A 13,149-nucleotide genomic window follows, 5' to 3' on the forward strand; every position below is an offset into this window, starting at 1 on the left:
TGCTATCAGCTATAACGGCAATAAAAACACAAATTTAACAACCCGTTGTTAGTGAAACTACAGGCTAGACTAAGTGAATTTTTAAAAACAAAAGAAATTATGCTCTGCTGGATACCAAGCCACATTGGTATCAGAAAATGAAATGGTAGATACAGCAGCTAAGGCTTCTCTGAATGATAACCTAGATGAAAGCTTTAAGGTTTCATATACAGATTTATAAAAAAATATCAATGGATACATTAAAAAAACAATGGCAAATTTATTGGAATGGCTACACTAGCAATAAATTATATGCTATTAAACCAACAATTGGGAACAAAGTTCCAGAAAAAATAGAAGGGGAGAGATTGTATTGACGAAATTGTGTATAGGTCACACATACCTTACCCAATCATATTTACTTAAAGGAGAAGACCAGCCAATGTTTTATTGCATATTAGGTTCCGCTGACAACAAAACATTTTCTTGCTGAATGCATTGATTTTATGCCTATAAGATGAAAATATTACAAAGACAGCAATATAAAAGAACTTTTCAAAAACATAAAACTCAAAAACATAATCAATTACCTTAAAGAAATTGGTATATATACAAAAATATAGATGTTTATATACATGTGAGAATAAAAGCAAGACAATTTCATACAAATCGATATGGATTAGTATTTGTAAACTAATCCTTTGCACATTTAATATACATAAGTATAATTGAATAAAATTTTACTTTCTTATACAAGTTAACACAAATATAACTACACCTTAGTAAATATTTACTAATACAAATTTAACACACGTAATGCAACTTTATTTTAAATATTTTTACGCAAATATAACGCTTTTCTACAAAAGTAACGCAAACACAACTACACCTAAGTAGTAAATATTTATCATTACAAATTTACAAACATAACGCAAATTCATTTTAAATATTTTTATCTTTACTTGCAAATTTACTCGCATTTTAATACATTTTATGCATTTATTTTTGTATTAAAATATTAATGAATTTAATCAAATTTTAGTGCAAACTATACTCCAGCTATTTATTCAAATAATTTTGTTAAAAAAAAAAAAAAATATTTAAACATTAAACCACGATTCAACATAAATAACCCAACAAGGGTGGACATGCCATTAAACAAAAAAAAAATAATTTTTTTCTTTTTAGATAATTGTTATTTTATCAACTTGCATGAAAAGTGCTATGTAAAAGATGCTTAAAACCTTTTGAATTATGCAAATACCATCAGTAGTTCAAAAGTTATGAGAATTTTAAGGGCTAAAATTTAGGCTTTTCCATGGACATTTTTCTTTAAAAAAAAAGTGGGCTAAATTACGGACCTCAACATTTAAAGAAATTGGGTAATTTCACCACCATTTATTTATTTTTCAAGCTATTCTCATGAAACTTGGCAGTCTTATGTAAAATTGTGTGCTCTTTCTGATTATGCAGTCAAATCTAATGTATCTTTTTACCATAAGCCATGAATTTAAGTATTATAGTAGTATTTAAATATAGCTTTATTGAGAATAGGCATTTTCCTACCTTTTCACCAAAGGAGAGCTTAATCTTGGGTGTAGCCATTGAATGCCTAAAGAGTATATATGGCCGGTATTTACTACTCCCCTCAAAGAAAAATAAATTGAGTATATATGAATTAATCTCAGAAATAAATCGAAGAAAATTTTTCATATAGATTTTGGATTTCTGTAAAAGATGGAAATTCCCATAGTCGACCAGAACTTATGCATTTTGGGACCAGTCCAATTTTCAATTTTGTAAATCCTCTCTATCTGGCCCAAAATATACCCCTATTTTCTGAGATGCAACCATAAATCGTACTCTACATGATTTTTCGATGTAACTTTCACAGTATCAGGATACTAGGAATCCTGATAAGCAACAACTATCTATTCACCAGTTGATGGTAATTTTTGTCATTCCTATTCTGTTGTCTTACTGAAAACTCAATTATGTAAACAAAGAAATAAAACAGTAATTTTTTTTACCTTGTTTCCACCTTAATATTTAAAATGATTACTTTTATAGGTTTTAGGGTATGCTGAAAACGAATATCGCATTTAAATTTTCTGCAAATAGTTTTCCGAATATTAAGCAATGTCATTTCTTATGTTATCACTGGTGGCCATCTTGGTATGTGCAAGTGCACAAACGCAACCCTGAGAAACTATGCACAAACATGCATACTAAGATGGCCACCAGCAGTAATGTAAGAAATGACATTGCTTAATATCCGGAAAGCTACTTATTTGCGGAACATTTAAGTGCAATATTCGTTTTTAACATACTCAAAAACCTTAAAAGGTAGTCATTTTAAAGAAAAATGTTAAGGTGGAAACAAGGTAAAAATTTACAAAATGCACCACAATGAATTTCTTTATCAAACTACCTAATTATTATTATTATTTAGATATCCTCAGTTGAAAAAAAACAAAACTGGTTTGTTTTATATATTCGAAACAAAAAAATGGTCTTGACAAGGAGTTAAAAATAAATTCAAGTTTCACAATATCTTTTATTTAATTGTTAGGTGAAAGTACAGAATAGTTAACAAAACACCCTTCCTTCCCCATGTTTGGAATGGGTTTCTAAATGTTATTATTTCAGCATGGTAGCGTAAGTGCACAAGTACATTTTATTTGTTACTAGCGGGGATACCCGGCGTTTCCCGGGTGTTTAAAGGTGTGTGTGTGTTGGGGGGGGGGGGGTAAATCAAAATAAAAGAATAAGCGAAGTAATAACCCTGTGCAAATATTAAAAAAAAAATAATGTTAAAACTTTAAAAATCAGAAGAAAAAAAAAACGAACAATGTTAAAATTTCTTAAAATCGGAAAAACAAAAAAAGAAAATGCGAACATGATGTAAAAAAAAAAAACAAAAAAAACGAATGTGGTACAAAACAAACGATGTTAAAACTTTAAAAAATCTGAAAAAAAAAAAAAAAAAAAAACCCAAAAAAACAGCGGACACGAAAATGGCATAACTAACCATTTCAATATAGTATTGTTTGGAAAGCAAATTTGAAAAACTTAAATAATTTTTTTAAATTGACAAATGCAGAATAAAAAATGACTTGTCTAGGCAAGACGAAAGTTTTCTATTTTTAAGAGAATACTTTAGTCAGTTCAGCACATTGTTAGCATTAGCGCTTAACGAACCATTTATCTGTTAATTTCTATAAAAGATAACATTTTGAAGAAATTTCATTATCAAATATTTACATATACATGAAAATAATTCTGAAACTATTATCTATATGAAAATGGATGATATATGCTGATTTATCTTATCAATTTTGAAATATTCTTTGTCAACTTTGCTCGGTCGTAACTTTGCTTCCTGTAGTCGTAAAAATAAAAATCAAACACCAGTAGAGATGGACTTCTTAATTTATATAGCCTGTAAAATTTTAGCCATATCCAATCAAATTTAATCCCGTGCATATGTATCCAAACATAACATATAAAATGTAAACATTGAAAAAATAGTTTCCCTTTTTGCTGCCGTTATTTTTTATTTATTTATTTTCTTTATTTTTAACTTGGAGCATAAAAACATTGAACGCATAAAAGAAAAATAAATTAACATCATTGGAATGTTTATTTTATTCTCTTTCCATCAATGTAATTCTTTTAAAAAATGACCAACAAAGAAAGATATGAATTGTTGAAGCACATTAGGTATGTAATATTGCCGATGTCCACGAAAATACAGCATACGCTTGTGATGCTACACATCTGACAAAATACTCAAATTATCGTCCGCCAATATTTACAATTTAAAAAACGCCACGAAACTGAAATCGGCCAATGAAAGGTTGACATAAAAGCAATCATTCAAATATAAACAGAAGTTCTCTTGCCAATCATTTTTAAATGAAATTCAATAACAGTTTTTGTTCATCCACTTTGCATTGGTAGAAGTGCCAAACGGTAGTTTCCCAATCATTACAATATTGTAAGTATAATTCTATTTTTACGTCGTATCCAGAGATCATCCTACACCAGAACTTCACATTGATATTTAATTATATTTGTATAAGTTATATTTAGAATGGTAAAAAAGATAGATAGGTCTAGCAATTCTGCTCGGCTAGGACCCCTTTTTGTCTGGAAACTCGGCTCTAATCGTCTGGTCCTTCTCTGAGGGTTGTTACATTGAATCCTGTATGCTGAAAGCGAATATCGAAGCCGCAGGCAGAAAGAAAAACAGACACATGAAATTCTAATCTACGAGGATTAATTCACAAAATTATGTACAAATGTTTTTACAAATATCGTTCAGTTCTTAGTAAGTTTTTCAAAGTCTCAAATCTCTTCACAGACAGCGTCAGACGAGGGGAGGGGTCGCGTTCTCAGGGAATGGCAATGAGAGAATGCCACGATCTGTACTCCCCGAAATCAAAAAGTAATCTGACTAATTTTCGAGCATATGGTTGGGGTGGAAAGTTTCCCCAGCCAATCAAATGCCGCTAAACTCCAGAGTAAGATTCAAGTCAATATTAAAATCCCATGACCCCTAAGGTCACCACCCATCACTCAGACAGTACAATATATTATTCTAACATCCTCACATTTCCTGTTGAGCTTTTTCAAATAACCAAATATCTCAGGTTTTCCAACCAAAAAGCAAATATATCTATTTTGACAATGAAATAAATTATATATTTATATTCTATCTTAACTCCTCGGGATATCTATCGCTACTGGTCTTAGCATAGTTATTCAGCCCTCCTCAGGCCCATGGGGGGGATCTAAAGCTCCCCAATTAGGGGCAAATTGCTCCCTCAGGTTGATTAAGTCACAATAAGTGCTTTATCCATAAAACAAATGCTGCAGTCTTTGAGAACCGAACGTTTGATTCAGTCCCAAATTCTTCCTTTCCATTTAAAATGTGATATGAAAATCCGACACTTCCACAATACTGTGTGGTAACCAGGTTTTTAAGTTTTGAGAATATTATGATGAGACATAGTTATTTGATGATCAGTCTGCAGCACTTTCTCAAATCACCTCCTTTCCATTGGCAATTGTTCAATAACATTGAATATTGAATAGAGATCTTCAATTGCACAAATTACCATGTGGCCAAATGGTAAATTCAATTGGTGACCTGATGACTAAGATTTTCCCAGATATTGATCCAAATTTTCACAACATTGGATAGCTTTGTGAAAGAGCAATCTTGAACCCTAGAAATGTTGCTGATATGAGCAATTATAATCTTTTGAAAGAGTTATCAACCCATTGATGGTGATTGAAGATCAGGCAGTAGAATTTTCTGTAGAATTCATTACAACTGCCTGGAATGCCACATTATAACCTGATATTGAAGGAAAGAGCTCCAGTTATATGAAGAAATCTTGATCCACCTAAACTGTAATGGTACATGGTTAGCAATAAAATCTTAGAAAACTAATGTTCTGGAAGCCACTATAATAACTATAAATTTTAAGGGTGAAACTATTCAATTCCTAAGAGTCCCGTTACTCTTTCTGACATGCCTTTTCAGTGTTTACAATTCCCAATAATAATTGAGCTTTGCCATGTCTATAAATAAAGCTCAAGGACAAAGTCTCAAACTGGTTGGACTTGATCATCAGAGAGCTTGCTTTTCTCCTCCTAGTCAGTTGTATGTTGGAAGTTCTGAAAACCTCTACATTTACACACGTTAGAGGTCAAACCCAAAATGTTTGTGTAGAAGCTCTTAAAAATCAATGCTACTAACCAGTTTTTAGTTATTCACTGTTGGAAACTAAATTTTAATTATTCTGTAAACAGAATAGATTACTAATGTCAACTTTATGTATATTGTACATTAAATAGTTGAAACAAAAAGATATTTAAGTTTTCGTATATGCACTAAGGTATAAAATAATTGCAATTCTGAAATCATATTTTGAAAGAAGGACTAGAAGATTAAAGATTAAACTAGAACAGAATTGGGGCTACTGGCGAGACCTATAAAATAAAACACCTACTGCTCCTACCTTATGGGGGATGTGGAAGTATAGACTAAAAGTACAGTATTATTTCCTTTGCATTTGTATCAATTGTCTTTATCTCTCTTCAATTCAATTTTTTTCTGTTGATTTTTTTTTTTTTTTTTTTTTTTTTTTACACGGTGGTCACCACTTATCAAGGCCCGGAAGCCACTCAGGGATAAGGGTTATTGCAAGTACATTACGTTAGTGTGGAGATTTGAAGAAGTGTTTACTTAAGGGGACGGTTCATTGGGAATTTGTTAACGTTGGACTTGAAGACATCCAAGTTGTAGTCAGGTGGGAAGCAGGCAGACGGAACAGAGTTCCACAGGCGTGCAGTTCTAAGAAAGAAGCTTTGTTCATGGAATCCACGTTTTGATTTAGGCACAGATAAAGAGTGGGGGAAATTTTTCACGGTGGATTCAGCTAGACGAGTGTTTTTCGTGAAAGATTGGTGAGGGGGGACGAGAGATTGGAGTTCAGACTAGCACCTGCCATGGAAATAACGATAAAACAAGGAAAGGCTCGCAACGTCTCTTCTGTGGGAGAGAGCTTGCAAGGTAGAGAAAAGAGCATCCCCCCACTAAGCCACAAAGTCTATTTTGTACCCTGTCAAGGCAGGATAGGCTGTTTTTAGCAGCTCCTGCCCAGATATGGCAGCAGTATTCCATCCTTGGATGTACTTGGCTTTTATATAGATAGAGAATTGCATCAGTAGTGAGATATCTTCTGGAGCGGTAGGATCCCACCATCTTTCCAGCGACCTTGGCAACAGACTTGATGTACGTGTTCCATTTCAGATCAGGAGTAAAGGTCAAACCCAGAAGCTTGTCAAAACACAGGGCCTCTCCCAGACGAGAGCCATCCATCTCAATTGATGCCAGATGGGGAGCGTTGATGATGTAAGGATAGTAGTTTGGTTTTAGATGCATTAAAGATAACCAGCCACATCTTCCCCCACTGAACCACCCGCTCAAGATCAGAGGAGAGAGAATCAGAGAGAACTTTGTCATTTACAGCCTTTGATGTGTTGCCGTAGATGGTCATGTCATCAGCATAGATGTCAACGAATGATTTCTGTGTTTAGGGAGGTCATTGATGTAGATCAGAGAGTTGGTCCCAGGATTGACCCCTGAGGGACTCCAGCATTTATATTGCAGGCCTCCGATTTTTGTCCATCGACCACTACTCTTATGAGCCTATCGAAGAGAAATGATTTAATGATTGAAAAAACATTTCCAGTTATACCGTAGCTGGAAATCTTGTGAAGTAGACCCTTATGCCATACCTTGTCGAAGGCTTTTGATATGTCAAGAGCAATTGCCCTAGAAAGGAAGCCTTTGTCAAGAGATTCACTAATCCTGTGAGATATAACCGTCAGCACATCTGCAGTAGATCTTGCAGAGCGGAAACCATATTGTGTGTCACTAAGAAGGTTGTTTCTGCTGAGGTGGTTGACTATTTCTCTATTTAATATGGATTCCAGCAACTTACTCATAACACAGGAGACTTATTGGTCTGTAATGAGAGGGAGATGACTTATCACCTGAATTCTTAAATATAGGGCAAACTGATGAGGTCTTCCAGGGAGTCGGAAAGCACTTCTCCTTAAGGCAGCGCTTAAATAGTTTCGTAAGTATGGGAGCAAGTTCTGGTTGAAGCTTTTTTAACACTATAATTGGGATGCCGTCAGGGTCAGTTGCGTTACTGGAATCAAGGTTCTTGATTAGCTTGGCAACCTCATGCACGGATATTTGTATGTTACCTAGCATGTTCTGTGTTATAGGAGGAAATATGGAGAGTTGATGGCCTTCGTCGCATAGGGTAGAATTAGCTGCAAAATTCTTGGCAAATAGTTTGGCCTTGTCTGATGCTGACGAGATGACCTCTGGTCCATTGATAATGTTTGGGATACAACGCACACTTCTGTTCAGGATCTTATTTGTTATTTGCCAAAATTAGTGGGAACCAAGCCGCTGATCAACTACCTTGGATTTAACAGACTGGGCATATAGCTCTCTTGTATTTTTTATTACTCTTTTACAGTGGTTGCTGGCAGTCCTGAAAGCAGCTTTAGACTCAGTGCATCTATTACGTTGGTAGCTAAGGAAAAAGTGATTTCTGTGCGCGATAGCAGCAGCACATTCTGTGGAGAACCATGGCTGGCTGTTAGGTTTTTGTTGGAATTTTTTAGATGATAACAACTATATTTTACACAAGTGATTGACATTTTTTGCTTACTGTTTGAAAATGTTGCCAGTGTATATTTAGCTTATTTTCTGCTGATTCCAAATATAGAGTACAGATAGGAACACTGCAATTTCTTGAAAAAAAATTTCAAACCACTTAATTTCTACAGTATTGCTTTTTAAGTGTTTTAATAGTTTTTTTTTTGTAAGGTTATAGAATCTAAAGAAAAATTGATCTCTAAGTGTGTATGGGCAAAAAGTTCATAAAGTTCTTGGTTCAACCAAAGTTCTGTCATTTTTTTTTCTTTTGACATTATTTTTAAATTTTTCTTCAGGAGTACAAGCTGCAACATTAGGATACAGAATCCAACTGTAGCTCTCGAACACTGTTCATTAAAAGTTGGAAAAAATGGACAGGTATGTTAAAATTCATTTTCTTTCGATTTAGTTTGATTAAACTTAGAATTTATTCTTATAGCACTATGTTTACCCCCCCCCCCATCTTCTCTTTAAAAAAAAAAAAAAAAAAATGAAATGCTCCTCTGTATTCTGGTGACGTTCAGATCAAACTTATTAGAATTTCATCAAGAATACAAGCTTTAAAAAAAACAATGGGGATACTAATAACTCAAAATCCTAAAAACTGTTGCTTGACATTTCAAAACACTTTATTGTATAAAACCATAATTTGTAAATATTACAAAAGTATGTATAATTTAAGCCACAATTGTTTGATCGTTGGATATCATTTTTCAAAATGGCCCTTACCACTGATGTAATATGGTTAAATATTATATCCTTTTTGAAAACTTTGTCTTGTAATGGACCTATTTTTGGATAAATTTTATTGTTGGTCTGAAGTTTTATTTGCTTCTTCAGATCTTTTACTATAATCTATTAATAACCATGTAAATATGACACTGCCATCTTGAAAAATGTTTATTTTACATAATTTTTATGTTGACAAAATTTGGTTCGCTAAATCCCTTTGAACTGGTTAGATCACCAACTAAAATAAAGTTTTAAAAGATCGAAACCAATTTTTTTAAATTACTAGAAGCAGAATGTCTGCTTCACTGTGGTCATTACTGTTACGCCATTAATATAAATAGCGTTTTACTTGCATGCAATTTTGGTTTTTAACACCATTTCTATTGCATTTTAGTGTAACTAATTTCCAAGCAAAAATAATTTAAATCACTCGAATCTGGACTAATTAAAAAGACTAAGGAAAATATCTTTTAAAAAGAGGATAAGTTTTAAAAAAAAAAAAAAAAAGAGGAAATTCCATATGTTATATTTTTCACTTTGATTTGATTGATTCTACCAACTTCTCAGAAATCAAGCCCCCCCCCCTTGCTTGGGACTAACACTTGAACTTTCTAGGAGATTCATAGATATTTGAATACTTCATTAAAGTATTTCATCAAACAAACACTTAAGTAAAAAATGTGAGAACATAATTTTCCTCTCCCTAATTGATCATTTACATGTGTTATAGTATATCGTTTTATTTTGGTCTCCTAATCTTACTGGATTCCAGGACAAGAATTCATCTAGTCTGGTCAAGTATCCAGCTTAGTGTTGCTACTTGAAGTAACATCACGTGAAAAGCTAGTGTAGGTTAGCCATACATCTTGAATATTTAGTCAGGGATTACTTATAGGGAAAAGTATCCTCATTCTAGGTTGTTCTGACAAACCCTTATATAGAAAAACCTTAGACACTCAACTTCTCTCCTCAGAGCTACAACAGAACTGTAAAGTCATCTAAGCAATGAAATATAAGTTAGCTCCCTTGAATCATTTCTGCATTTATGGTTTGATTAAACCAGATTATGAAAATGGTGGTTGATCCTATGTTGATATTACCATGAGACATCAGACATGTGATTAATATAATTTTATTTTTTATCGATAAAAATAACAATTTATATTCAACTAGCGGGGGGTACCCTGTGTTGCCCGGGTGTTTGGAGGTAAATCAAGACTGTCGTGGGTAGATAAAATAAACAAAAGTTTTGGTAGGTGAGTATAAGGATCGAATCCTTGAGGCGAAGTTGGAAATTAAAGTGTGAAAAAAAAAAAACGTGCGATGTTAACCATTGGGCCACCGCGCGATACTAATGGAAACACATTTGAATTTATTTAATTACTTAGATTTGGCTGGTGCACGTTTTAATGACTTAATGAGGTCAACTTTGACTGCGGGGTATTTCATTTACTGCGAGAATGCCTTTTTTTTTTTTCTTTTTTTTTTTTTTTTAAATATTTTCCCAAGATGTTGAGGGGGGGAGGGCAGCTCCCCTTGTCCAAATTGAATAGCAATTGTCTGATATAAGGAAAATATTTCCACATTGATCTAAGCTGATTGCTTTCGGACATTTCCGGCTTTCGCCGGAAAAATACCGCCAGAATTAGTGTTGCTTTTATTATATGAAAAAGCCTAATCCACATGCGGCGAGTGAAAACTGTTGAATATTTATCTTCCCGAATTCAAGCAAATTAAATAGACAGGCGAGCTCCGTTGTTAACTCAGAGATATTATGATTTATATGTGATATAAAAAGTTTTAAATTGTGAGCCGACTGACCGCTTCTTGGAAAAAAGCCTTTCTTGGACATACACAAAAAGCGAACATACATACACACATTTTCGCTTTAATATATATAGATAAATAATTGACAAGAAATTCCTATGAGTGTTGAGCTTTAGCATAGAATAACTACAGAAGTTGGTGTTGAAAAGAGCAGAAGAGCCAACATTGTCTTGTGAGCAGGAAGTGTTGCATGTCACATGGTACCCCCCCCCCAATCCTTTTTTCTGCAAAGTGCTCCTTCATGAATAGATGATAAAAAAATGTCTATGTATGTATAACATATTAGATGTATAAAATATCGATCCCCCCCCCCCTTACTGAAACATTATTTAGAAAATAAGAACTGGTGCACGTATATGAGCAATACCCCCCCCCCCCTTTTTTATAGCAGATTTACAAGATTATAAAAACAAAAATGAAAAAATGTCAATATTTAAATATTTATAGGGGGTTGCAGAGTTTCAAATGCGACGTCTTAGTAAATCGATCACCCATCTTAGAACCAAATTTCGTAAATTAAGCCTTTTTTATGCAGTTTAGCTTTTTTTTTTTAATTTGCTCTTTTCCGATTATTTTATGTCCAAATTTATGATTATCTTTAAGTTTCGTCGTCCAACATTTACAATTTTTCAATTAACAGAAAAACTCTTTAGTATACTTACATGTGTGCACAGTTTCTAATACAATAGATCCCCTATATTGGAACCACTTAACGAGAACACCGACACTCATTTTTCCTTTATCAATGGTCAATTTATTAATGGTCAATGTGTGCTAAAAAGTTGATTTTTAAGGGCTATTTGGATCTGTATTCCGTATTGTTTCCATGTGCATACAAAAACAAACATGGCAACCTGTGAAAATAATACAGAATACAGACATGAATACTCCTAAAAAGTAACTTTTTAAGGATGTCTTTAGTTTGTACTCTAGCACACATTGACCATTAATTATTGCCCTTAGATCGATAAATGAAAAATCCAATATTTAATAGGAGCGTGTGTTCTCATCGTGTGGTTCCAATATGGGGGTTCAATTTTATTGTATTAGAAACTGTGCACACACGTAAATATAATAAAGAGTTCAATTTTTCAATTAACAAAAAATGTTGGCTGACGAAACTTCAAGATGACCATAAATGTATATAAAATAATCGGAAAAGGACAAATTCACGTGATATATAAAACTGCTTAATAAAACCTTAATTTAGGAAATTTGGCCTAAAAACGTAGAGTTCTAAAATGAGTGCTTGATTTACTAAAACATTGCATTAGAAACTCAACATCTATAAATATTGACTTTTTATAAAATTTTATTTTGATAATCTGAGATGTAAGAGACTACTCTGAGTCAGGAACCATGTCTACAAACACTAAAAATAGGAGTTGAGCACTAGATGTCTGTTCACATTACATTTAAATGTCTGCATGTTAGTATCTAAGTAGGAAACTGAAGGAATAAGTCAAGCACTTTGAGAAAGAAATTATTAGAGTAGAAAATTTTGTGGAATCTAGGGACCTCTACAGTGAAGGATGGGAATTTTTGCTTGTCTGGTTAGTCTGAGGTATTTACGTTAAGAAAGCACAAGTGCTAAGTTTGTTTAAAATATTTATAAAACAGATACAAGGATGCAACATTGTGGCAATGAGACAGGGAGTTGGAGATTGGTAAGACAGTGAGGGCCCTATAAGGTTAAAGGTTTTATTTTGGATCCTGTCTAAAAGGGAGAGATCAGTGGTAGATGCACCAGTTCAGATATGGCAACAATGTTCAATGCATGGGCAGATGATGGCTTTAAGAAGCAGGATACTGGCAGATGTGAGTAGCCTTCTAGTATGATAAAGGGAGCCCACCTTCTTTACAATGTATTGTTCATGTTGTCTATGAAAGCATGACTCATGAGTTTGATTCTCAATGTTTTTATTTCTCAATTGGTATACTCAACCATGATAGTCATGATAACTGCATCTTCATTTATTGTTTGATAAGGAATTGTAAAAGTAATGTTCTAAAATTTGCCACACATCCTCAACAAGTGACTAGGTGAATAATCTATGTTAATATTTGACATTGGAATCATTTACAAAGCTAAGTTCTAGAAGAATTTAATGTTTTTTCTCATTTTCCTTTAAAAAGATCTTTTTTTATTAATGTTAATACCTTAAATGTAAATATTTCAAACTTCAATCATTTGTTTAAGTATGGCCATCTTTTGACTTTTAAAGAGAAGGTAACAATCTGGTTTACATTATGTATTTAATAGCATCATAATTTCTTATCTCTTGCTGTGGGCCAATCTGTTAGCTCATCCTACTTGAGTTTAAAAAAAAAAAAAAAGGCTACTCCAAACTATGACT

The 13,149-nt window shown here is 33.2% G+C and overlaps 1 protein-coding gene across 1 annotated transcript in view; it reads left to right on the plus strand.

The window, feature by feature from the left end:
• LOC145283529 (uncharacterized) overlaps nt 1-13,149 on the plus strand; it is an 89,125-nt gene that overhangs the window by 19,742 nt on the left and 56,234 nt on the right. Inside the window, exon 3 of the mRNA XM_080132395.1 lies at nt 8,530-8,611. Coding sequence (XP_079988521.1) covers nt 8,530-8,611 — 82 coding nt within the window. The remainder of the gene's footprint in view (nt 1-8,529; nt 8,612-13,149) is intronic.

This window comes from Euprymna scolopes, chromosome 8 (assembly GCF_053919585.1).
Source record: "Euprymna scolopes isolate OS-2025 chromosome 8, ASM5391958v1, whole genome shotgun sequence".
NCBI lineage: Eukaryota > Metazoa > Mollusca > Cephalopoda > Sepiida > Sepiolidae > Euprymna > Euprymna scolopes.